The sequence below is a fragment of the Arctopsyche grandis genome, chromosome 13 (genome assembly GCF_051622035.1).
Source record: "Arctopsyche grandis isolate Sample6627 chromosome 13, ASM5162203v2, whole genome shotgun sequence".
In the NCBI taxonomy this organism is placed as follows: Eukaryota; Metazoa; Arthropoda; class Insecta; order Trichoptera; family Hydropsychidae; genus Arctopsyche; species Arctopsyche grandis.
Window position 1 is genome coordinate 13,011,142 of NC_135367.1, and position 27,243 is coordinate 13,038,384.

General features: G+C 34.8%; 3 protein-coding genes and 1 non-coding gene across 8 annotated transcripts; 2 read left to right on the forward strand and 2 right to left on the reverse strand.

The window, feature by feature from the left end:
* Positions 1-1,816: 1,816 nt before the first annotated feature.
* On the forward strand, positions 1,817-1,890 carry TRNAT-AGU (transfer RNA threonine (anticodon AGU)). The gene has a single exon. It is a non-coding gene; the product is annotated as a tRNA-Thr (tRNA).
* Positions 1,891-4,950: 3,060 nt separating this feature from the next.
* eEF5 (eukaryotic translation elongation factor 5) lies at positions 4,951-11,551 on the forward strand. 3 transcript variants are annotated; one of them, XM_077444632.1, is made up of 4 exons: positions 4,951-5,374; positions 8,387-8,653; positions 8,896-9,094; positions 9,172-11,551. In XM_077444632.1, exons 2-4 carry the CDS (start codon positions 8,445-8,447, stop codon positions 9,241-9,243), a joined length of 480 nt encoding a protein of 159 aa, XP_077300758.1. In that variant the 5' UTR covers positions 4,951-5,374; positions 8,387-8,444; the 3' UTR covers positions 9,244-11,551. The 3 variants fall into 3 exon arrangements, with proteins under 3 accessions (XP_077300758.1, XP_077300759.1, XP_077300760.1); XM_077444633.1 differs by having other exon boundaries at positions 5,129-5,605; XM_077444634.1 differs by lacking the exon at positions 4,951-5,374 and adding an exon at positions 6,173-6,301 and having other exon boundaries at positions 6,441-8,653.
* A 1,123-nt stretch (positions 11,552-12,674) lies between these two features.
* cpb (F-actin-capping protein subunit beta) lies at positions 12,675-20,173 on the reverse strand. Its single transcript, XM_077444631.1, has 5 exons — positions 20,105-20,173; positions 18,548-18,932; positions 18,276-18,475; positions 13,739-13,850; positions 12,675-13,663 (listed from the first exon to the last, which is right to left on the reverse strand). Exons 1-5 carry the CDS (start codon positions 20,105-20,107, stop codon positions 13,533-13,535), a joined length of 831 nt encoding a protein of 276 aa, XP_077300757.1. The 5' UTR covers positions 20,108-20,173; the 3' UTR covers positions 12,675-13,532.
* Positions 20,174-21,564: 1,391 nt separating this feature from the next.
* On the reverse strand, positions 21,565-26,961 carry LOC143920672 (uncharacterized). Of its 3 annotated transcripts, none has more exons than XM_077443600.1 (4): positions 26,756-26,961; positions 26,327-26,676; positions 24,559-24,666; positions 21,565-23,537 (listed from the first exon to the last, which is right to left on the reverse strand). In XM_077443600.1, exons 1-4 carry the CDS (start codon positions 26,868-26,870, stop codon positions 21,660-21,662), a joined length of 2,451 nt encoding a protein of 816 aa, XP_077299726.1. In that variant the 5' UTR covers positions 26,871-26,961; the 3' UTR covers positions 21,565-21,659. The 3 variants fall into 3 exon arrangements, with proteins under 3 accessions (XP_077299726.1, XP_077299723.1, XP_077299725.1); XM_077443597.1 differs by having other exon boundaries at positions 24,559-24,669; XM_077443599.1 differs by having other exon boundaries at positions 24,559-24,669; positions 26,327-26,680; positions 26,760-26,936.
* Between the last annotated feature and the right edge of the window lie 282 nt (positions 26,962-27,243).

The window sequence follows — 27,243 nt, forward strand, 5'->3', positions numbered from 1 at the left end:
TTTTATTCCGGAACTGAAAAGGGAATCTGGATTCGGAACTGTAAAAGAAATCCGGATCCGGAACTGTAAAATAAATCCGGATCCGGAACTGAGAAAGGAATCCGGATCCAGAACTGAAAAATGAATCAAAATCAAAAACGGAATCGAAATCGATATCAATATCGTCGTCGTAGAAAATTAGATTTTTCCGATGACGTCACGGATTCTACCAACCAAAATTTACATGCATACAAAGTCTCTTTCCAAATTATATATTAAGAGATGTAGGATTAAGTTTTCAAACCCAGAAAAGTGAACATAAGTTATAACATTTCGGTGCATCGAGAAATAAACATGTTTTAATGAAAGTCCATCGATCACCTGTACATATTTTATGAATTTCATTTTAAATTTGATAATTAAATTAAATTTCATAAATACTTGATGATATAACCACCAGAATAACCTGGGGCTGTTGAGTTTCAGAACTCTAATATATACTAAAATACTTATGAATTATATATTGAATATGTTTTAGAGAATTTCACCGCACGCCACATTTACACCCCTCATTGAAATCCGATTAAAAATAAAACATACGTTTTAAAAGGCATTTTAAATAAAGTGCCTTTTCTAATTTGTACAAAGCGATCCCTTACGTCGCATTTGAAACAAAAATCGGGAAAACTTGTTTCGAAGCATGTCCTTTTATTGTATTTTCTTACGGGAGATGACTCCGATATTGCATTGGAGGAGAAGTCGAGAGTGGCTGATTCAATTTTGAATTATCAATCGAAGATCAAAGGCACCTTCTCTTCACTAATGCAACGAATATTCAATTGAACTCTTGCACAAAAGGTAGCCGAGGTAGATAGTAAAGGTTCGATCGCACGAATACATTACGAAAATTCTCATAGTTTGCTTCCGGATTAAAAATACCTCCTCAATTTTTTTGTAAATTTAATAACATTTTCAGATAATGTGTTGAAAAAAATTTAATGCATGTATATTACATCTATCACACGTGAATAAAACAAACACATCCCTCTGTCTCTATCTCCGTGTTCCTCGCTATATTCAAAATCCAAACGTTGTATCGAATAAATAAATGATGAAGCGCTCAGGATGTCACAGCTCCATATATAAATGTCATTTGGAGTCACTTCAAAGATATCAGACTCCTTGGATTCTGTTACCCCAATTTTATATTTATCACTTTCTGCGTATATTTTGTCAAATTTGAATACATCACAATGGGGTATCGTTCACGCTAACGATTCACACAACATATGTATGTATGTATGTATGTGAAAATATGTGATATTTATCTTATACACATATGTAAGCTTATATTTGTGCATACGAAATTTTAATGTAGTTAATCTTATCAAAGTGGGTTTTTTCATTATTTTGGTACAGTTATACAATAATAAATAGCTTTTCCTTGATTGTATTTTATCATTTTATGCAGCTTCCGGCTCCATATCTTATCACACGTTCACTTCATTAGCTACAAATTAATTTATCCAATTGAAATGTGTACGTATATGATCAAAAAAATATTATACGATTTTTTAAATGATAAAGTGACATCTATATGTAAATAAAATCAGCAGGTAAATTTATTTTGAGACAGACTTAAATATGTATCTATAGATGTCACTATAAACATCTAGTTTAATTTATTTACGTTTGCTTTAAAATAAATAACGAAAGGCGAAAGCAGTATAAAATTATGTTTTTGAAATAAAATATTGTTAATAAAATAAAATTACAATCATAATTAAAAATATGTTAAACACTTTAAGTAGAAACATATCAACAATATGGGACAAGAGGCGCCGTGGCTTAGTTGGTTAAAGCGCCTGTCTAGTAAACAGGAGATCGCGAGTTCGAATCTCGCCGGGGCCTTGTCGAATTTGATCCGACATACATTTTTGGTTTTTTGCCATTTGATATCAAATCAATAACTAATACTGCTAAAAGATCTCAGGAAGTATATATATTTAACTACTCCAATCAGAAATAAAATATTCATTTTAAACAATTATCGAATACATATAGAACTAAATGGTATATATCACGCACATGACCCATTAACAAATTGCGAATAATTATTATTTATTTTTTCAACGTCAAAACAATCAAATTTTCTAAACTTTCATGTAAATCGTAAAATATCAATCAATTTGTCCAACGTATTGGGAATTAGATAGGGCGCATTTATGGTCGACATTTCACAAGCGTAAAGCCGGGGGCTGAAAGTGAATTGCATTGCGAATACCCCAGTGGCTTTGCAATATCGAAATCATCAACTAGTATGACTTGACGACAATGATTAATTGATTAGCAAAGGTGTGGAGGCGCGTGGCATGACGTCACACGCAAGACGCTTTCGCCCTAGCCGAGAAACGTCAACGTGACGTGTAGCCGCAGCCGGATGTCCCGCCGAAAAGTCCTCGGTGCTTAAACGCATCATTCACGACCAGAATCTGAAAAATATTTTTTCCTAAACAGAAGTCAATTATATATTACTAGTAGCTTGTGTGCACATGACTACGGTATAAATGGGAATGTTCCGCGTTTTTCCGGAGATGTTCCGTGATCGAGATTTTAGTGACGTGTGCCAGAACGCTTTTTGTGGAATAATCCGCAGAAAATTTTCTAAGGGGGGGCAAAATATTTTTAGTAATGTTTTAATGTAGTTTTAATTTACTGTAGCGTATTTGTATGGCGAACGAACGGACAGTCTTCTCGCATAGCTTGTTCAGACAAATTGATCAAATCATTCTGCGTTCGGTGTGATGTGTAACGTGCATTTCCAGCAGTTGTATCAAAATGGTTTTTTAAAATACTGTCTCTTTCCTCAATTCGATACGCATAAAGTTGTTTCTTTCTGTTTTCCATGCATACATTTCCTTTGGTGCTATCTTTCCCACGAACTGCCAAATCATTTGTTCCGCAAAATAAGATTGTTGAAATAATAGGATACAGTTTATTTCTGTTTTCTTCAATAGTTCGTTTTACAGAATTATCTATGTGACAAATAATATCCTTATTTGGATTTCTAATGGTTGACGCGAAGTGTTCAGCATCTTGTTGAGACCCACGATGCCGTGCTGAGCTGGTATGGTTTCTGGCACATTCATTAAAATCTTTGTACTTTGTACAAGGAGTAGTAATGAAGGCACCTTGAATTCCTCTTTGAACTGGTTGCGGAAATAAAACACAGAAAATGCAAAAAGCACCTTTTAACCTAGGTGAATATGATAACCATGGAGTATACTGGGTTAGCCAAGATTCCCGGAAACAACGTTTTCCACTTCCTGACATGTCGCCTTCAAAATCATATGACGGGTGAGGCTTGTATGGATCAGTTAGCAAACGATACTTAAGCTTAAGATCGATAGGAATCTTCGTAGTAGATTTTACATAGAGTCCAATATCATAGGTTAACCTAGTATCTCCACTTTCAAGCTTGTCAGGGTCTGATTCTGGTGATAGCGTTGCTGCTGCAGATGAACAAGCAACAGCATCCGTTTTTCGTTTTTTACAGACAGGAGTTAACGTGTCTCCACACTTTCTTTATGCTAACACGAAGTGATTTAAAATAAAAGTAACATTATTTGACTATTTTCAATCAATCCAGGGGGGCCCATGTCCGTTTACCATATAAAAACATTGGAATGTGCCATTCTTGAAATAAAGTGGCAAATTTATATTATTATAATTTTGCCTGTTGTGCTTTCATTTATTTTCTGTAGATACATTGGTTTTCGACTAACACTAAAAGAAAATTAAAAGAGGAGCTTTCGAATACTTGGGAGAGGTGGAATAGCCAATGGATTCAAGAGGTTTGTTAATTTGATACTACAAAATGCAAAAAGCAAAAGCTCAAAATGGAGAAGAAAAAAAAAAGAATAAACCGAAAAAAGAAGATTGTATTTTTTTAAAAATAAGATTATTAGAAGTTACTAATTCATTCGATCGACTATTCCAAATATTTACCCATATATAAGTAAAGAACGATTCTCTGATCATTCCGAATAGTAATTGGATTATTACGCACATTGCGATCGTCCAAAAGACAATTTTTGCCATGAAAATTGCGAGTACAGAATATTTGGCACTAGAATTCTCCTTAATATGATAGTTATCGTTAGTATTATGGGGGATGAATGAATGAGACGACTGGCATGTTAATGCACGTGTTTTATTTATGACAGCTGAAGGCAGAGTGAGTAGCGGCTCTCCGAACCCAGCCGAGTTGGTCCCCACTCGCAGGAAGGCAACCAAACTCGACCATGTCGTATAAGCGAGCCGCCACAATATGATGGAAATTTCGGCAGCCAGATGTTCAGTTCGGTGATTACTAGTCAAATGTGAACCGGTCACAGGACAACCGGTCGCTCTAGATCGGTCACACGTGATCACCCGTCACACTCTAAAATCGGTCAACCAGTTTTCTCGTGACTGGTTTACATTTGACTACTAGCAGTAGCGGCTCGTGAGATTTCATAGTGGGGGGGCTGCAGAGATTATTCAGGCTGTAGCAGCTCGTTAACCAAACCATTGATCGAATGAAAACAAAAAAGCTTGAATATGTACTATACTGGTAGGTCTACAGCCCCACAGCCGATGTGGACGGCAAAAATAGCATGCATTTGTACTGTATTGGGAGGCTGCAGCCCCGCAGCCCATATGCACGAGCCGCCACTGACTAGTAGTTATAGAGATTTTAGTGACTTTTGGTCGAGCGCTTTGTGGGCAACAATCACCGTACCATTCCGAACATGTAAACATCTTCTTGAAGTTGAATATTGAAAAAAAAATTCCCCCTTCTACTATTTAATAAATTAATCAAAGCACAGCTCTAAGCAGAGCTTCCGATATGAACAATGCATGTTTATTTCACACGCACGACAATTTAAAAGGGCGCTTCGCCGCCGATTGCCTGAATAAACAAAATTCGACACCCAATTAGCGCTCCCATGCTAAACGATTCGTAACGAGCTATCAGCTGGAATCGTCAGCTAGTTTCGGCGCGCCATTAATGCAAGGGAGTAAATTTGCAACGGATGCAATTTGATCGGGCGGTTTTGGCAACGGGGTGTTTCGCCGTTCCGCGTTCGGTACGTGGAGGTGTGTTGTGCGAGCGCGCGAGTGTCGTCTTCCGGTGCGAGTGGAGGGGGGTCCTTCCGCCCCGGCCGCCATCTTGGGCACACGTGAGCCGCCGCCGCCGCAGCCGCGACTCGCTCGCCGACCGACCGTTCGACTCCTCCATTCGTCGCGCGATCGTCGCCGCATCACTTCCACCGCACTTCCACCCCACTTCCACCACGCAGTGCTCGTCTCCAGCGCCTCCGCCCACACCTTCGCATCTGCAGACCATCAGGTGAGCCGCCGCCCCGCGCTTACATTACCACCTGCCGCACACCGCACACTCCATCTACCATCTGCCGACCCGCTCACCCACACACACACTCGTCTCGTTCTCTCTCGCTCGCTCGCTCGCTCGCTCTGTACCCGGTCTACTGGTTGCGATCATTTCAAATCGGCATCATCGTGTTGTTGTGTCGTGTCGGTCGAGCCCACGTGCGCCTTCGACTCCTCGCCTCTGCTTAAGGTTACACCCCCCCCCCTGCCGCCCCGCCCCCTCCCCCGCCATTTTGGACCTGTCAAAAAAAGTGGCGGCGTGTCGGGGATCTGTGCTGCGAGTGCCGGTCGCACATAACCTCAAAGCCGCTGCGTGTGTGTTTACTGTGACATGTGCGCGTCGATCGTTCGATCTTTGATTTTGCGTGCAGACCGTCCATTTGCATTTCTGTTCAGTGTTGCGGATCTGGCCGTAGCCTGTCGTCCGTTGGGCGCGTCAACCATTTTGTGTCTCGCTCTAGCGTGTGGCGTCAGACAGAGACGGCGCATCGGTGACTTCGCCGCGTGCAGTGTTGCCATATTTTAAAATTTGTCTTTTATTTTCGAGACTAATTTTCGTTTTTATTGTATTGCCATGTGTGCGCGCGGTCGGATTATGTAAATCTGCCCTTGTCGCATATATAAAGGTTCGTATACATAATACCAGAATCGTATGAATCAAATTTGATGAAAAAAAAATATTTCAAAGCGATATTCCTTTGAATATTTAGACCAATCGATGGAAAACGTCCTCTCACTAAAATTTGATTTTTTTCAGTTGGCGCACTTTTACTCGGATACTTTTTGGCACTACTCCTAATGAGCTTTACTTGAACGCTAACGTTCCAGAGCAGAAGAGATTTAATACAATTAAAAATTTATTTTTTATATTCTGCCCCCACCTTCAGTTATTACTAGAGGTCGGAATCTGAAGGGGCTGGAATCGTGCCGCCTATTGTTCCATTGTTGTAAATCCTTTGTAAAAAAGGTTCCACAAACCTTTAACAATGCATTTACAATCTTTGAACAATAAACAGCCCCTTCAGATTCCGGGCTCTAGTTATTACAATACTCATGTGCTTTTTATATTTTATACTAGCATTGTTGCTGAGTCAATCGCCAGAATTCAGAATTGAGATGAAAATCTCTGATTTCATCATATACACTTAAGCAATGCTACAAAAGTATATATATATATACACACATATGGGTAAACCCCGGTGGCGGCTCGTCTATATGAGCTGCAGCCCTCTCAGTATAGTAAATATGCATGATATTTTTGTCGTTTATATATATGGGCTGCGGGGTTGCAACCCTACTAATTTAGTACATATACATGCTATTTTTGTTTGCATTTGATCACCGATTTAACCAACGAGCTACTACAGCCCTCGGGAATCCTCACGAGCCGCCACTGGTAAACCCCAAAAACAGTGTCGCCTGGAATTTACTTACAAAACTATCATTTGGATCCACAAAGTTGTCTTGGTGTATCACAAACGATTGCATTTGTACTCTTTCGTGGATGCAAGCGAAACGGAAGCTGAAACATCAATTCGGCACAAATTGCGGATCGTAGTTGCAAGAATTTGTTTTTAGAAACTCATTTCGCACCTCCACCAATTAGTCTGGAGTATTTTTGACGGTAATCGCAGAGAATTACACAATATAGGTACCATGTTGAAACTTACATCAAATGCCAGGCGACGCTATTATTGGTGTATACCTACATATGTATGTATATAAGAACTTCAAAAGTTCTGGTCAGAACCGATGTGCTTATGAACTTGACCCTTTTAAAAGTCTTCCGAGTGCTAAGCATGCTGTCTGAACGTCTTAATATTTTCACTCATGCAATTCTGCTAGGCAAATATTTTTATAAATGGCTCTTACTTACAAATATTTCTTATTTATACATATTTTAATATAATTTTTGTTATTATAAGCCAGGAAGGCGCTTCAGTTAGGTTAGGTCAGGCCTTCCTAGTTTGATTTTTAATAAAATACGATTAATAGACTATATAAACCAGAGTTGGTATATATAGCCTGTTTTATTTGTTAAAATTCGTTACCATGTTTATTACCGGATTCGTTATCATGTTGATAATCAAAAATCACAATTTAACCATAAATGATGTTTTCATTTATATATTCTTTGCATTCAAAGGGTATATGCTATTGTGTAATACCTACTTCTTTGTCTCTACTGATGATACTTTCAAACATGCGAAGAAAACGCAGTGCCCCTCGCCCATATTCATAGTACATAGTCCCTAAAATCACCCCCTGGAGTGTTTTCGGTGTTTTTTTATCCTTACTCATCCTTGCTTGACAGTGATCGATAACGGTGAATCCCATATTTGAAGAAATGAAGGAGAAACTTGTCGGTTGCATATGGATATGCATATGCATGCTGCTTCCCAAACATATTCATTCTGCACATGCACACCGGGAAGTCAAGGACACATGACATCCCATACCATTCAGTGTGCTTTCCCCCTTACTGTATTTAATGGTTTCTAGTGCCTAATCTGTTAACACACATCGGCAATTATGTTTGCAATGATAATTTTATTCTATTCGGCATTTCGCCTGTCTAAAGTACAACCCAGATATATGATCATGTTAACTCCAAAGGCACTCTTTCGACTTCGAAGAAATCGAAACTTTTTATAAGCTATAGAAAATGTTGCAGGTTGAACATTGATTTGATTTTATTGAATTATATAAATCAATGCTACAGTTTGATAGTCACTTCCATAATCTAGTTGAGAATTTATTTAGTGTAGATTTTATGTACTTATCTATATATCCAGCTAGCCTAAGTTATTTAAGCATTTATAATGTGTAGAACATTGATATCTGATAAGTATAATCAATCACACATGTAATGCAGCATATGTATATACAATTCGCTCTAGTGTCTTTTACGTACTGTAATAATTGTGTTTTCTGTTTAGTTGTACTGATGGTTTTGCATTTTCTTTTTCAGGTCTAAGAGAGTGCGGCTCTATTTAGTTTAAACACAATTCACATTTACATCTAGCAAAATGACTGACATGGAAGATACTCATTTCGAGACCGGAGATTCCGGTGCCTCGGCAACCTTTCCCATGCAGTGCAGTGCACTGCGCAAGAACGGTTTTGTGATGCTCAAGGGACGTCCTTGCAAGATTGTTGAAATGTCGACATCTAAAACTGGAAAACACGGACACGCCAAAGTTCACATGGTCGGGATCGATATATTCAATGGAAAGAAGTAAGTACAATTAATGATTTTTATTTATATTATATTATATGCTGTACATGCGAACCTTGAGTCACTAATCTGAACTGTTATGATTGTTGGATCGGTGCTAAAGGTCATTCGTAGATTATTCGTTGTCATTTCAAACCCTGGGTGATGTTTTTAATATGTCTCCAAATGGAATTAAGGATTGACATACATTTTATTTTTGATTTTGTCAGTATGTATTTTTATTTTGTTTTGTCTTTGTCAAGATACGAAGATATATGCCCTTCTACACACAATATGGACGTGCCACATGTTAAACGCGAAGACTACCAGTTGACAGACATAGACGATGGTTATTTGACTCTCATGGCCGACAATGGTGACTTACGTGAAGATCTGAAGTTGCCCGATGGGGAACTCGGCACACAGCTGCGTTCTGACTTCGACGTCGGCAAGGAATTACTCGTAAGCCTCGTGACATTGCAGTGTATGATAATTGCAGAGTTGAATTTGTATTGATTTTTATTTTTTCGTATTTGCAGTGCACCGTTCTGAAGTCTTGCGGTGAGGAGTGTGTGATCGCCATCAAAGCGAACACCGCTCTTGATAAATAAGCTCAACCAATCCATCACAGTTGCCCGCCCCCGGGGAGAGCCACACAAATACCAACAACACTTTCATTATTATAATGATATAAACTAAAAACAAAAACAAAAAAAACACAACTTATGGACTGGTCTTTTATAAAAAGAAATTGTATAAATATTGACAAAGAAGATGGAAGTATTTGTGTGCGGATGTGAGATTGAGGCCACTGAAGTGTCTTCGTATCATTCTGTAAATGTCATCTCTCATTGCCTCTAGACGAGGGATGCTAACAACATAAATTTTATAACAAAACCATAATCAAGGTTTTTTGGGGATAATATCATATATTTAGCGGACAGAGAGATTTAACACAATTTTTTTACTTTTTTAAGTGGTGAATTTTTTAAGCAGTAAAGGAACTTAAATCATAGATTAGTTAGCTAAGCTAATAATTGCATTTGCAAACATTTGATAAAATCGTGCTTATACAAAATGTATGTATTTCGTATGAAACATGTATGTTGATAGATAAGGGTGGTGCGATGGAAGATTTTTGTTTTTTTTTTCTTTATATTAAGTTTTGTCCACACGCGCGCCTAACAAATGCTGGAACATTGTATTTTATTATGCCCCAAAAAACCACCCATATGTATTTAAACTGTGTGTATTTGTATGTGTATGTTTAATCAACCATGTATCAATTACACCTTTTCGTGTAAGTGGCGTGGGCTAAAATTAATCCAATATGTATTTTGAAAAGTGAATAATAACCAGACCATTGCTAATCGAGGCATCGCATCCTTCGAAACGTGTCGACTTCGTCGATGCTTAATTTTGCATACACATTTTTTGAACGGTTTGCTGCATCATCACTATTTGCCGATGACACATAATGGCACAAAAGTGTTTGTTGAATTGTCAGGATATATGAAGTGAAGATTATTGAAGTTTATAATTAAAATAAATAAAATATAAAAAAAAATATAAAGCGTTACTATTTTATGGCTGACCTTTTTTTAAAAAAAGTTTTTTTAACTCTTAATAATTATGCCTATACGTATATATATATACAATACATATATATATCTTACTCATTGTATTAATTTATTTTTCTCATGAACTTTCGATGTTATTAATTCTGTAGGTTTATTTATCCGGATCTGTTCTTTAATTTGCCTTTTTAAGTTTTTTCAAGCTATTTGTAATAAGCCTAACAATTTTTAGTATAATAAATCTATTGTGTATGTTCTGATACGATTGGGCAATAAATTCATTGGATGCTTCCTCTGATATATAATACATATATATATATAAATATACATCTATGTATGTATATCCATATATATTAGTATTATGCTTAACGATAGGCAAAAAAATAACAAATGCATATATATTTCGTGTAAAATTTCGTGTTGAACAATCATATTACTCGCATGCATATATATACAATATATTTATAATAATACAGGCTTCAAATATTTTTCGGGACATCTTGTGTGGAATTGTCATTTTTATTATTTATATAAGGGACATAGTATTTCCAATGCCTCTAATACATATCTTGAACACTTAGATGTAATATTCAATATAAACCGGGTGTTTAGTTGATATATATATAATTTTTTTTGTATTGTGAAGACTGACCGATTTTATATTTTAGTGGACGGGATGATTTAAGGCAATTTATTTTTTCCTACAGTTTTTATATGCATTTTTGGCTGTGCTCAAGTTTGTAAAAAAACTGATCTGCATTGGCGTTGTCGGGATTGCTGCATTTATTAGTTTGGTGAATTTGGAAAGCGACACTAGTAGTCTTTTTTCCATTTTTCGCTCGTTTCGTTTTCGTCGGTAGTCTCTAGTTGTACGGTAACGGCCGAATGTGCGGGTTCGTGTATTTTTACAATATTGTATTACGAATAAATATCAGATCCACTGAGATGTCTCAAGAAATACATCCATGAATGAAAGGGATATATGTATATTTAGTTAGTTTATTATTAAAATCAAATTAAAAAGAAAATTGTTGTCATGCAATCAGATGTACGAATACACACTGTATTCTTTTACCAATTTATATTTTATGTAAATTTGAATAAATCTTAAATTGTTCTAAACAATCCGCACACATTTATAGTAATATTTTTTTACATATATTTATACACACGATTCTCTCTATCTCTCCTTTGTTGATTTAGCAGTTTGATTGTTATGACGTTGATGAACGTTGTAAGCGTGCGTGTGTGGTAATATATATATTTTTTTTTTATTAATTCTATAGTCTGTTTATGGGAACGTACCATCTGAATAAATACAGACGTGAGAGGCCTGCAACTTATAAAAGTTTTCACTTACAAAACCTTTTCCGTTGACTCACTTCTTCCGTCTTTCCTTATTTTCCTATTCAATTACTACAATAACAATGCGGAACATTGAATGCAGTTTTTATACATTTGGCAGAAAGGACTGAGTTTGTGGAGCTAATAGCGAAATTAATATGGTTTGTAATAGCATAAGTACAAAATCCGTATGAAAGTAACTTGACGTTTGCTATGAAGTGGTGGAAAGTTTTTTGATGTGCCAATTTGCTTTATGATCAACTGTAGATAAACACAAATGCTCCATAGTTTTGAGACATGTTATTTGTAGTCGGTACAAATTTAAAATATACTTCTACCTGTAAGTCAGATTTAGCCTGAAATTTCTGGAATAAAAATTGACGATTCAAACTTGAGTTCCAATTTCTTACTTCCGCTGGTGTTTGAGAACAAATCAAATTCTCAACGCACGAAGTATTTATTGTATCGCAGCAGTTTCTTACCTTTCCTTCATCTAATAGTCATTGCTTTCGATTCTCAACATGTTTCGGAAACATCTTAATCCTTTGCCCGCGAATGACTTGTATAGGAGTCACGCGTAAAATGCCAGTAACGAGAAAGGCATAACTAGTGAGAAAGTAAAATACTTCTAGCGTAATTTACTACTTAAAATAATACTTCAGGTGTCAATTGACATTTGGTCATTTGAATATAACTTACAATATGTAGTTATGGTCAAAAATTCGCTAAAAAAAGTACCACGAAAGTTGCAATGGGCCAAGGTTTAAACATGAAGCATACTAAAAAAAAAATGTATTGATATAGTTAACGTCATCATTGATGTCCTCAGTTTCTCAAAACCACAGATAGAACCCAATCCTATACATTAACTGGATAATTGAATAATTATGGTTTCCTTGTGTACTCGTTACACTATTGGGATTCTTCATTAGTTCCACTGAATGATTGTTTCTGCAGTTCTTCGACTTGCTCGAGTTATTTCACTAGCAATTAATCTTATAGATGATCAGATTATTCCAGATCAAATTCCAGAAATAAAATAATATCTGTGATTTGTTGAAAAAAAATCATTTTTTCATTAAATATTCATGAGATAATAATGGAAAATGAAAGTCTCAATTAAGTTATATTTGTATTTGAATAATAATTGTCTATGCGCCATAATAGATCACTTATTTAAATTACCTATGTTTATTATATATATTTATAATTTTTTAATTTTGCACTGCTCCTATTTTTTTTAAAAATATCAAACATTAAATGGACATAATTAGACGACAATTAACTAATACTGTTTAGTGGTTACGAAATATAAAAATATTTATTTTATATATACGTACATATTATATAATAAAAAAAATCTTAAAAATACTGATGGAAATTGTGCTGTGAGAATGTTTAATCCAATGCAAAACTTTCATTCAGTAAATCCACACAAATAACGACGCTAGTGTAAGCTTTTTTTTTAGCAATATTAGTTTTCACGCTTATGAATGTTTTATTTTTTTATAAATATCATTAGAATGAATAAATGCACTGCACATAGCTCAAAAAAAAGGCTACTTTTTTTTTAATATGATTAGTCCTAACAAATAAACTACAACGAAATTAATTAAAAAAAAAAAGATTAAACAAACGAAGGTGCGATAATTCGACAATGAAATGAAAATGTTAGTCATGGTAATAATTATCAATTTGCGAGTACGCATTGTGAACGTTTATAATATTTTACGGGTACAGTCTAAATATGTCCATCTACAAATAACAACGCATTCAAATTTCGTCCATTCACGAGATCGATCGCAGTCCCATCGCCTCGACACCTCGATATTATATATTATGTATCAATAAGAAATCAAATCGAAATTAACTTGTGACCGGAATATTGCTATGGTGAGGTGTCGAAACATGGGATCGATCGGTCACTTTCATCCGAGCAGCTATGTATATATGTATATAGGAGAGCAAGATTAGGGTTTTTATTCGGAAGGACGCCCGGCTTGACGGCGATGCAGAGCCGCAGCCAGATCTTGCTGCAAAGCGGCTTGTTTTTGTTGTTCCCCTAGAGACACCACCGAGCGCAAACCGTTGACGATATCTTTCGTCTTACCTAAAAGTAGAATAACATTTTAAACACTGCTATAATTGCATCGTAGACCGTACTATGAAAAGTTAAGAGATGTACCGAAATAAATTTCATTGAGCGTGTTTCTTATTTTGTTCTCCATGTCTTCGACCATACGACCTATATTGGCTATATGCGGACTTGCTTCACTCACCGCTGCGTCTTGCTCGGCCTGCAATAATAAAAAAAAAACATCGATTATCGTCGTTATCTAATCGGTGAGTGTGCGGTTTCCGATTATAAATAGGGAATTTGATTAATTTCGTACATCGGATGTCGCAGTTCAAATAACTTAGAAAGGTCATGCGGCAGTTTGATATTTATATCAAGCACTAAAAACTTGATATCATACTGTAATTTAAATTTTTGTAGTTTGCATATTTGAGGATTATACTTTTTATTATTATTTAGGGTACTTATTGGTTATATGGGCGCAACCGGGCATCAATTATACACTTACAATAACACAAACAAATATACGGCAGTTAAATTAATGGTCTCTTGGTTGTCGCTACCAGTTTTAGTATAGTGACAGTATGCAACCAGCGATTGACGTTACATCGAACAATATGCTGAATTTAGGTGACACCCTTTGACAAAAACAATGAGATTAATTTATTTAGGAAAGCCAGGGTTGGTTTTTACAGCGATTGCAATTTTTATCATTCATTATAGTGTAAAAGTGGTCAGTTTTTCGACTAAAAATTTTCAATTACTTATAATTGGAGCTATCAGACAGAAAATAAAACAATTTTACATATTACAGAAAATTATTTACTCTTATTCTTAGCGTGCCTACCAAATTCATGCAACTGCCGTGTATTTGTTTGTGTTCGTATACAGTCCCTGATCATAATATTACGCCACCTCGATTGAATCGCGTTCGCGCCCATTTGTAAATAATTCACAATAAGATATTTTGGGCTAGTTTTTTTTGTAAGCTCATCCTTATTTGCTACTCTATTCACCAACAAAAAAATAATTTAACATTATCCTTCAAAATGTCTTCAAAAATAAAAGTGAAATGATAGAAATGAGTTTGCTCCTGAATTACGTAAAGCATATACGAGCGTTTCTGAGAAGATTTTTTATTATTTCGTTAACAACACCGTGATTTTTTCTTTTGCTACAGGTTTATTATATTTTTAGGGTAAGTTGGTGATTAATTTGTAAAAAAATTACTTTCATTTATGTTTTAAATTGCTCGTGAGTCTTAAATAGATTATTTTTTAGATTAGTCGGAAAGCAATTCTTTTTAAAGAAAGAAATGCAAGTATTTATAAAACTGGAATGTTTTATAAACATAAAATCGCGACAATAGAGGGTGTAAGTAATACGGCTGTTTGCAAAATAACGAGACATCTGGAACAAAGTGGCGATCCCACACTCAACAAGCGGGTTAACCCTTTGGCTGCTACGAGGTTTTTCAATGTCCAAGCGAAAAATGCTAACATTTGTAATTATTTTGAAAAAAAATAAATATAATATATTTTTTTACATACTTACTTCGCCGAACACTCGTAATTTTTATAATACTTTATATACATTTTTAAGAAGCAGTCATGGACTCGTGCTCTCTCTTTCTGTCTTGCTTTTACATGCGTGCGTGCGAAAGAGATACCTACATATATACACTAAATAAGTTTTGACAATTGTTTTCCGACGCTTTATTCTTTTCAATAATCTATTTTTAGATATCGATGTATCCTTACAACATGCGATATATTCGAAACAGGTAGCGGTCTTTCTCTCTTTCTTTCTTGGTTTTAATTGTGTACGTGTGAGCGAGACACACAAGGATGCGAAGTTTCTAATAATCAAATAATTTTTCAACATGTATCATAAACATTTTGTATGCATTTCAGTTGCATTTGATTGATTGCATGAATTCGTGACGTCTCGTGACCTATATAATTGAAAGCGGATTTCTATTGTTTTTTGCCATTTATTTTAACTATGCAAAATGATATCGGACAGTGAAAGTGATGAAAGCGAAATAATAGCTCCTCGCCGAGGAACTCGACAAATCAGCAGCTCTACTGATTCTGAAAATGGATTTATCGACAATAATCAATTCCCAAGTAATAACTCCTTATATGACATTGACAATGAACCCGAAATTAACTTTGATGATGAACCCGAAATTGAAGAGCTTTTATTTAAAAAATTGATAAATATTTATAAAGCTTGATTGAAAAATAAATATAAATACGTATATAAAAAAAATGTTTCGTGCCACTGATGCGCTGGTGGCTCAAAGAAAGTATTGAAATACGACAATTAATGACGTCAACAACGATCGTCGTAGCAATCTTCGCCGATTTCAAAACAACGATTTATCGTTGTTGTAGCAGTCAAAGGGTTAAATGTGGCGAAAAAAAAAAAAATTAGCCCCCGTGAGGATCTAAGGATTGTCAAAATTGTTACTAGAAACTGCTTAATAACAAATAAAAGGATTCAACAGGAGCTGAAAGACGAAAATGTGGAGATAGACGAGAGGATCCAGCGCTATCTCGCCGAGGCTAGATAGCGCTGGATCTCTCGAAAAGACGGCGCCTTGCAAAAAAGCCGATGCCAACCCAAAGAATGAGCAAATCGCGATTAAATTGGGCAAATAAACATTAAAACTTCACCCTAGAACATTGGAAAACGATAATTTGAATGTTACAAAATTATTGTCTTGTGTCTTAAATTTACAAAACCACTAAAATGTATGCATATTTCAAGGTGCATTGAAAGGTGAATCTTCCATTCAAAAGCAATGGAAACACACCAATTGGTTCGGAGATGAATTAGGCGAAAGCTATAATGACCGATGCCCACAAATTGAGACAAAACATTCCCTTTTGGGGTCTATAGCGTCGATGGTCCAGGTACCTGAGTGTGGGATCGCCACTTTGTTCCAGATGTCTCGTTATTTTGCAAACAGCCGTATTACTTACACCCTCTATTGTCGCGATTTTATGTTTATAAAACATTCCAGTTTTATTAATGCTATAAATACTTGCATTTCTTTCTTTAAAAAGAATTGCTTTCCGACTAATCTAAAAAATAATCTATTTAAGACTCACGAGCAATTTAAAACATAAATGAAAGTAAATTTTTTACAAATTAATCACCAACTTACCCTAAAAATATAATAAAGCTGTAGCAAAAGAAAAAATCACGGTGTTGTTAACGAAATAATAAAAAATCTTCTCAGAAACGCTCGTATATGCTTTACGTAATTCAGGAGCAAACTCATTTCTATCATTTCACTTTTATTTTTGAAGACATTTTGAAGGTTAATGTTGTATTATTTTTTGTTGGTGAATAGAGTAGCAAATAAGGATGAGCTTACAAAAAAAACTAGCCCAAAATATCTTATTGTGAATTATTTATAACCGTTACAAATGGGCGCGAACGCGATTCAATCGGGGTGGCGTAATATTATGGTCAGGGACTGTAAGTGTGTATACTAATGCTTGGTTGCGCCCATATAACCAACAAGTTATTGGTTGTGGCTATTTGCAGGTACTATATCTGCGAATTATTGGCTATTTGCAGGTACTATATCTGCGACAGGCGCAAAGCCTTCTGCGCATGCGCGTGAACTTATAATCCGATTATTATTTCTTACATTTAATGTATGCTAGACTTGTTTAAATCAATTTTAATCTTATATGTTTAATCAATCGTTTATACTACGTCACTTTACGAGTTCGAATTAAAATCAAGAGGTTTAAAACAAAATTTTATCAGTAAACACGCTGACAGTGACAGTTCACGCGCATGCGCAGAAGGCTTTGCGCCTGTCGCAGATATAGTACCTGCAAATAGCCACAACCTTATTTATTTCTTGTGTGCAGAGCTGGCCCGCGAATTTTCGCGCTGTTCAATATTATAAAATACAAAATAAAACTGCACAATATGGTACAAAAAGAAAGGCAATACAATATAAAAATACGCAAAGAATAAAAATAGAGATCTAACAAAATTTTGTAAATTCGTAAAATGAACTAAAAAAAAAAATGAAAATTACAAAAGTTTTTAACTTTCGGTAAAATGCTTTCTAAATATTATATATCACATCGTTAGTCCGATATAAGGCGAAAGTATGACAGGTTTATGAGAATTTCTGTTTATTTATATTTCGTTCTTTGTTCATCAAAATATTTTAGACGCCCTTTCTTTTACAGCGCCTGTGTGTGCCAAACACTTCGCACACGAAACGAACCGGCTCTGCTTGTATTAATAGTACATAAACTTTCAAGTGTGTTGACCTTATACTATCCGAGTTCATAATTGTTTGGGTTGCGGCATCATGAGTCAACATAAGGGTGTGACCTTTATCGCTAAATGATGACTACAAATTCATACTTATCAGATTTGCATACAATTTCAGACCCTAATCATACTTGAAATATCAAATACTTGAACTCTCTATTTGAATATTATTATTAGAAACGACATCAATTGGCCATTTGGATTTCAAAGTACGAAACATGTTAGTGAGAACCGTATATTTCCACAATGGTGCTTTTTTCCACTACATACAATGCGATTTACTTAGCTTTGAAGTGAGTGTTTAAATTTTATGGTCAACGGATAAGCTTGCCTGTCTCGTTAAACTACCGCCTAGATTCATAGTGCCGCTGGCTTCTTTGTGCGTCTGTAACCATAACATAGCCGTAGAAGTGAGTTTGTAGTGAGCACTGCGTCCAGAACTTTTCTCTTGTACTTCGACTACATGTATAGAATCCCAGCAACCTCTTATTTTTTGTGATCCATCACCCGCCTTTTTGATAAGAATTACGCCTACAAAAACAAAATTTTCGTATTATCTCCCGTTCGTTGATTACAAAATCACCATTCATATAGAAAATCTACCTGCAAATCCATGATCCAAGTCCCATAAGTATACGGATGATACACCGCCTTCGAAATACATCTCTCTGTATTGGTCGAAGGCGTGGTTCGCATCGATCTCGAGCCGCCGTAGCTTTTCAGACGGCATTGAGCCGTCTTCGAGTGGAGGATCGTACGTGTTGGACCACGGCGAGCGGTACGAGTCGCCGTCTCTATTGTAGTCGCACAGTAAATAATCTTTACCGTTGCTTTTGTCTTTGGCTATTTTCAACGGTTGATCGACCGATGAGAGCAAATCTTCGCAAAGACTCGGCACCAGATCGATGAGGTCGCACAGGTTTTTCTCGATCTGCTGAGGAGGCAACCTCCTCATCAGATCGAGGGCACAGTCCATCTGCGCGTCCGTCTACAAAACAGAAAAACCATCACATTTCTGGATACAATTTTGAGTTCAATATATGTGTGTGTAGTGTATGTGTATTCCCAACTTGTAATAACAGCACTTACAGAACCAACAAGAATTAGAATATGAAACCAAATATATATAAAAAAAAATCAATGATTTATTGATATAGGTCAAACTTTACCTATTCTGTCAACGAATATATCATTTATATACCAAGTTGGATGAATCATGTCTCTATACATAGGACGATCAACAGACCGAGGCCAGTTATAAGTACATACATACATTTATATATAACCTAAATCAGGTGCGATGTATAAAAATACATCTACTCCGTTCAGTATACAAAACTATTTTGATATTCTCATTAGAAAGTGCATACAGTTCGAAGCAAATGATTAATTCTTTTTGATTTTGACATTTTTTTTTGACGGATAGAATGAGTATGACGTGACCTACATAACTGAATCTGTGATATGTTGTGTAAAATACAAAAGGTTTGATTGATCTATAAGATGTAAATAAGATACAAATTGGAAGAGAAAGATCTGATGATGAATTCATTGCAGTCTTTGAGCCTAAAAAATGAATGATGAAAAAATGCGATATTTTATAATTCTATACATAGAATTCATATTATAAGACTTGACGGATTTAGAAATATTTATTTTGAGTCATATATCAGCTCTTATTTTTGTATGTCGTACAAAATTAAAAGATTAATTTTATTATATTTTAGAATAATACATGCCTGGCATAACGTGAAAATCTGAATATTTAAGCGATATTGTAAAGTTTGGCATTCAAATGTGAATTTGTACAAATCAAAACGCCAAATGTTTCCATTAAAAGAACTGACATCAAACTTTCATTCATCGAAAAAAAATTATATATGAAAGTGAATATGAGTAAAACACTAGCTTCTATCGTAGAGTAGAAAGAGAGGGGTTTATAGGTGATGGGCGTGTGAGAGAGAGAGATAGCAATCGAGTGACATCACTGATAAGTGGTCGGCGTTGAGCTGTCATTTGAAAATGAGTGTTTTGCACGGCTGACTCCGAGGCTCGGGGCGCCGGAGATGGGGGCGCACAAAAGGCGCTTCGTTGTATTTCAGTGTGATTTTCAGGATCTCGGTGTGGGTTTGGTGTGTTTATTTGATATCGGCCACTCACCATGTTTGCGGGGCGTGTGGAGCTCGAGCTGACAGCTTCCGGGCGGCGGCACGTGGCCTCAACACCGCAGTGCGTGGCCAGTACCTATACAATTCGCAATAACTATTTTTGAGCGTTTTCATTTTTTACGGTGCCATGTATGTGAAAAAAAGTATTTATGAATTCAATCTGGAGTTTATATAATTTTAAAAGCGTAAAAAATGAGTAGGATGATCAAATAGGTTGTTAGCACTTTTATGCTAAATTAAAAAATATATTAAATTATCAAATTTTACTCAAGAGTGTAAAAACATAAATATTCTCAGGTGTATACCCGTTTTAATGTACTGAGTGATTTATTGACTCTAGAAGAAAATTAATTGGCAAATAATAACTGACTGTCGCTAAATATGTATGTTTGTGACGGACGATCAACCAGTATGGGGAACCAATCACAGCCGAGTAATCGAGACGCCAGGGAGCGTGGTAGTGGGGGAGGGAAGGGGGGGGTGACGAGCGTCCTCGCATTTGTTCTTCGGCTGCGGCGGACGTGCCGGAGCGCGGCTCTGGGCGTCGGGGGCCCTGGGGATGAAGCCCCAGAGTGCTAGAGGCGTCAGGGGCGCGAAGCCCTCAGGGCACACACACACACATACATTCATTCATCATATCGAACGGGTTGGATTGCTAAGTTTATAATGTGTCACTTTTATTACTATTAATATTACGTGCGCATATAACTTTATTTTTATTCGTGTTTCAATTCCTTTTCGAAACCACTCGTTGAAATCAACGGGCACAACACTAGTTTATAATAGTTCCAATTCTGATTTTAAAATGGACACATATGTAATATACATACGGTAAACGGTTTGTACACGTTTGTAATGGCGGGTTTTTGTCGCAAATCGGTTAATGTCAAATGTGGACAAATTAGTGTTGTGAATAAAAGTACAAATGTAGTTTCACAAAAGGTTATTATCCATTTTAATTTTTTAACTTACAGATGTGTGGTGTAATTAAGATAGATTTTTGCGTTCTATTGTGTAAATTTGTTACAGTAATATGGCAACTTAATATTTGTACAAATACTTTTATTTCACAATGAGGTTTCCAATGAAAAATCTTTATGTATTTTCAAAATAAGAAACAAATATTTATAAAGCAAGCGTTCATTTTAAAGTAAGGTATTGTGAGTTGGTGATATGCAAGGATTGATTGATGATAAAATTATTGTTTAAAAAATGAAATTCACGATCATTGAGGCCATAATTTGAAAAATTAGATGTAGTTTGTGATCTCTAAATATCAATCCAGGCCTAATATATTAAAAAAGAATCATTGTACTCTGTGAGAATTGTAGTTAAAAGAAATGTTTATACATATTTGTTTTATCAGTGTTTATATATTTTAGTATAAAAATGCAATTAATTTAATACGATAATAGTTTACTTACATAAATTTAAAATAAAAAAGTAAGATTTCAGAAAAATATATCAATATTTTATTTGTGACAAAAATTACATAGAAAATAAATGATTAACAGGGAACTGAATTATATGTACATAATTATGAATACTCATTCATGATTTAACTTCATAAAATAATACTTAAGGAATACCAATGCATCTAATGTATCATGTTTCATTGAATTTTGAATGTTTTTACAAAACTGATCAGCAACCGAAAATACACGCTCACTTGCCGTTGCCGTTGGTTGAATTGTTAACACGCAATTAAACAAATTGTCTAAATTTGGAGTGCGATTTCCAGTCAGTTCGAGTAGCTTAAAATCTTTGTCTAAATCCCATGTGTCACTACTTTGCACTTCCGGAACATTCATAACGGAGGATATACTCTTTTGCAGTTCTGAAATCAAACTATCTGTTTTTGATACATCCATTTCCTTTGATGTCTGTGAGCTTTCAGCTACTTCTGTGATCTGTAAATCGTTTGAATTTTCGAAATCTCCAGGATAAAGTCTTTGTATAATAGTTTTTGCATATGATATAATAGAAGATTTCGACGCATATGTTTGAGTTGGGTTTAAAACCGTCTTTGGAACAGATGCGTTTTGAAGATATTTGATCAATGAAACTAAAGTTTTATTTCTTCGCTCCGATATTCTTTTAGTTAAAGCTTCATATATTTCGAAACTGAGAGAACTATCCTTCTTTTTTAGTTTGTCAAATAAAAAGTTAAATATTCCTTCCGCTGTTAAAATATTTGCATCAATTTTAGATAACTCCTTCACAGCAAGCTCGGTTGGTTTCAATATATATAATATATTTTCTAAAATTGTGAAATCAATTTCATTGTACATGTTTTCACTACCGGTTTCAATGAGAGCTTTTCTTATACATTCTTTAATTTTTAAAAACACTTCAATCATTGGTATTAAAGAATTCCACCGATTCTTACAATCTAATACAAGACGCATCTCATTTTTTTCTTGCTCCAACACGTATTTCTGTAAAATGTAATTTCTTCTGTTGGAGTTTTTGAAGTAACATACGATTTGACGAACATTTTTGAGTACTTTATATAACTCTAAACGTGGATAATAATTTGAATTTACGTCTACATCAGAAATAAAACAGTCAAGATCTTCATCCGATTCATCATTATCACTGCTATCATTATCAAACAATTCCCGCTCATTTGAGGTAATTTTTTTGTAAAATACATCCATTATAGCCAAATGGATGGCGTTATTATAGCAAAGTTGACTTTCAATTCCAATTAAATGGCCGTATTTCTTCATAACTTCAGCACCATCATGTGTGCACGAAATTATGTCTGTATTTAAATTAAGCCCGAATTCATTTAATTTATTTGTTATTAATTTTTTTAATGTGAAAGCATCACATGTATCTTTAATAAATGTCAAACCCAACTTATGTTCAGTTTTTAAATTTTTTTTAGTATCATGTAAAGTTACATTTAAATATCGTCTATGGTTTAAATCTGTCCATTCATCTACACTGATTGAAAAGCGACTTCCTGATTCTTTAAACTTCAAAAGTTCATCTCTAAGTTCTAGTTTCCTTTGGTTGTAAAATTCTAAAATCATCGTTTTAACAGTCAGTGGATTCTGTGGCATTTGATATCCTCTTTTATTGAAAAATTCTTTCAAAGCAGTTGAATTAACTATATCTTTAATCGAAAAACCATCATGAGCAACACATTTAGCTAAAAGTTCTGGTAGAGTTTCCGTTTTAACACAGTTTCGAATATTACTTGTAAGTTTCAAACATTTCACTGGGATTTGGTCTGTGTTTTCACTTTTTTTAGAATCTATTCCATGTTTCAATTTCAAATGATTAGCAAGTCCTGATGTGGAACCTCCCTTACATTTTATTTTTGACTTGCAAATTACACAATTAGCTACTTCACCAATTTCCTTTACGAAGAAGCTCCATACTCCAGATTTCTTTGAATTAATAAGTGGTGAAAACTGAAAAAATGCACATACAGACATATAATGTAGATTATGAAAATAGCACTTACAATTATTAACCTATCTGTACATACACATATAAATCTAAGCGTTTATGTTTTTATGCTATGCAAATTTACAATTTTCAACTTAGGACCATAAAATTTGGAATATTATCTCATAGTGCTCTAATTTTGACAGTGGAAGAGCTCATAAACAGGGTCCAAGGACCCCTATACCAAAACCTCTGAGCATAGCCGCTTTTATATATGTATGTAGTATATACATATATATTATATCTTGGTAAATTTTGTTTGGCAAAAATAAGTTTTTTATTTATTGTTTATTCTTGATCACAATTATTTTTTTTGTCTAAAGAAACAGCCAACACAGTAATTGACCGGTTTTGGTTTTAGTCTTTTTTTTTTTGGGAATTTGGATAAATTTTTTCCATATATTATAATTGCATCATTATGTCATAGGAATTATAACAATATGATGCACTTAGAAAATGGCTATATTTAGTTAAAAGCGTTAGGCATTTTTCTATATATGTATGTACATATGTATAAAAGTAAATCTATATCCCGTTTTAAACTTCTCAGTCTGCAAGATATATAATTGTTGCTGATTACCCGATACACTCATATCTTATATATAAAACGGTAAACGGATTATTCCGCAAAAAGTGATCTCGCGCACGACAATTGTTGCCACAAAAATCGCGGATACGAAATATCTGGCACTTGAGTTCACGTTAGTTATTTCAGGTTGATAGCTTTCGACCGATGGAGTTTTTGGGTGCCAGATGTTCCATATTAGAGATTTTAGTGACGTGCGCGAGACTGCTTTTTGCGGAATAATCACTGAACCATATAAAACAAAGGCCGTTCATTGTGTGTATGTAATTCGTTACTGATTGGCTATCGTTAAATATTCATGTTTTTCGATTCAAATAAATTTAATAAAAAAACAAATGAATGTTTACTAATAGATTGGCCATATTTAAATAATAGAATTATAAAAATTTATATAATACTTGATAGGGGTTAACTCCAGTGGACAATATTTGATGACTCTTTCCAAATAATCTTGAAATTTCTTCATCAGTGTTGATTGGACCCAATAGATCACATTTTCTCGCAAGCTGCTTTTCAAACAAAGAGAAATAAGGATAAGTATAATTTCGAGAATAATAATAATAAAATTATATTTAAAATATGTATAACTACCTAACCATTTGATTAAATGAAATTTACTTTACAAATATATTGAACAGATTGTTTGCATAGTAACTAGTTTTAAAATGAAAATAAAATTATATCAAATAATCTTTATATTAATGCGAAAATAAAGGAAGTGGCATGCAGAAATGAGCGGCAAGTAATAATCTTATCAGAGAAAATTAAGAAATTCTAGTGTTTTTACTCTCAATATATTTCATGGTGAACAGTAAAAGTCTGTTTATATTATCCTGTACTGCATGTCAACAATTTGGCACACCTGGTACAGTTTTGGTGACATGCACTGATATATAATAGGTTGTGGCTATTTGTTGATACAGTATCGACGAATTATTGATTATTTGTCAATATTTCATATGTACTCTACCTTCAAATAGTCAATAATTCGTAGATATATAGTATCTACAAATAGTCAACAATTAGCAGATACTATATCTACAAATTGTCATTAATTCGTCGATACTGTATCTACAAATAGTCATTAATTCGTCGATACTGTATCTACAAATAGCCACATCTAATATATAATTTCGAAAGAGACTTTGTATGTATGTATGTAAGTATTGTTGGTTGGGAATATGGCGACGATTCGATTTTTTTTCGATTCAAATAAATTTAACAAAAAATCAAATGAATATTTACTATCAGATTCGCCAAGTTTAAGCTGTTTATATTAAAAACACTGAGCGAAGCCGGGTAAAACAACTAGTTCTAAATAATATGAAATTATCGTGTCAGTTACTGCCGTTTCAGATACGCCATGTAAACATTACGGAAGATACGAAGGTGTTCATATAGAAGGTACTGAGGAATATTTTTCTTACTGTTGTTTACGTGCCAGTTTGAGATGTATTGGTATAAAATAACCTGTTCTGTTCGTCGTGGAATTAAATTACATCGAAATCCATCGAAGCTCTTTATACTCGATTTGGAATCTCTTTATCTCAAATGATGTATCCAAATCGAACTTACCGAATAATAATAAAAATAATTATTATTAGTTGGACAGCTAACAAGTAGTAATTACACTATTGAGACATACAAAATATGAAATTTATTTTGAAATGTTTCCTGCGAGCGTTTGTTTGTATCAAGTTTGACCTCTATTTAAGTAATGTATCAAAATCGAACATACCGAATAATAAAGATGATAACCAGCATTAAGCTGAGTTGGACAACTCTAGAGACAGATAAAAAGTTATGGGTGAATAATACATACATACATTCTTTGAATGTATCTTTTGATAGTTTGCTTGAATTTGAACCAAGGTTTTTGATAAAACATTTATATTTAATGCGTCCAAATTTTCGAAGACTACGTATCATATAATATTCAAACAATTCAAAAATTTCTCCAATTTTAATTTGTCTTTTTTAAAACATCAACATTAATCACATTATTAATGATAATATCATAGCTCAATGAGGTACCGTTTGGCCACTGCTTTTTATTTATTTTGCTTGGAAAACATCTTTCTCTACTCGGAACCATGTGCATACCCCATTATAAAGCAGTTACACTTTGGAGATATTCAAAGTACAAAATTTATTTTAAAATGTTACCTGCGAGTATTTGTTTGTATTATCTTCATCGTGCGATGATAAATCACTGCTGCTTTGGTGTTTCCTCTTCAGACTGTGATGTGGATTACTCATTTCATTTGCGTCAATTTGTTTCGAAAAGTCTTTATCTGCAGTACTCGCCCGCCTTTTATCAATGACAGGTTTGATGTCTACATTTTCCTCCCAAACATAATCTTCCAATGTGATTTCTTCCATCTTGATTCGAGATTTGGAAGATCTTCGCCTTAGTATTTCGTCATTTTTAATGCAAGCTTTCTTAAAATTAGCAAACGATTCCAGTTGGGATTCGCACGACAGGCATATTGAATCTGGAAGCCCGTCACCTTGTTCTACCTGCCATGGAGAAAGAACTGTTTGGTATAATAATTTGTGAAATGTATAAGATAGAGGAACAGAGAGCGGATACACCGACTTTGAGATGACAGCAGTTCCAGATGTGTCGTTCTATTGCTTGAGTATTATCGTAGATGGGGACATACGTTTCAAATGGTGCGGAAGATAGGCAGAGTCGGCACTCCGTCATGCTGACTTCAACTTCAATGTCTCGAGTACCGTTTTCCAATCATACTAAACTGTCACAACACAACACACAGGGTTGCCATCTAATTTATAATGATACAAGTGATTTTGCACGATGCCTTAGTGTTGTGTCAACACTATGACAAAAACTTTGTACGAAACGGTTCGGTGATTACTAGTCAAATGTGAACCGGTCACAGGACAAACGGTCGCTTTAGATCGGTCACACGTGATCACCCGTCACACTAAAACTAGTCACACCCTAAAATCGGTCAACCAGTTTTCTTGTGACCAGTTTTAGTGTGACGTGTGACCGATCTAGAGTGACCGGTTGTCCTGTGACCGGTTCACATATGACTAGTAGTCCGTTTACCTAC

Bases quoted from the DNA above. Each gene is read 5' to 3' on its own strand.
- LOC143920672 (XM_077443597.1), bottom strand. From the start codon at position 26,870: ATGACGGAGTGCCGACTCTGCCTATCTTCCGCACCATTTGAAACGTAT. The intron at 26,677-26,755 runs GTGTATCCGCTC...CATGGCAGGTAG, and splicing joins CTGCTGTCATCTCAAAGTCG to AACAAGGTGACGGGCTTCCA. The intron at 23,538-24,558 runs GTATTATATAAA...GCATTTTTTCAG, and splicing joins CTGGAGTTAACCCCTATCAA to TTTTCACCACTTATTAATTC.
- cpb (XM_077444631.1), bottom strand. The intron at 18,476-18,547 runs GTAGATTTTCTA...TTGTTTTTGTAG, and splicing joins CTTGGATCATGGATTTGCAG to GCGTAATTCTTATCAAAAAG. The intron at 13,664-13,738 runs GTACATCTCTTA...TTCTACTTTTAG, and splicing joins GCTCAATGAAATTTATTTCG to GTAAGACGAAAGATATCGTC.
- eEF5 (XM_077444632.1), top strand. From the start codon at position 8,445: ATGACTGACATGGAAGATACTCATTTCGAGACCGGAGATTCCGGTGCC. The intron at 8,654-8,895 runs GTAAGTACAATT...GTCTTTGTCAAG, and splicing joins GATATATTCAATGGAAAGAA to ATACGAAGATATATGCCCTT. The intron at 9,095-9,171 runs GTAAGCCTCGTG...TCGTATTTGCAG, and splicing joins ACGTCGGCAAGGAATTACTC to TGCACCGTTCTGAAGTCTTG.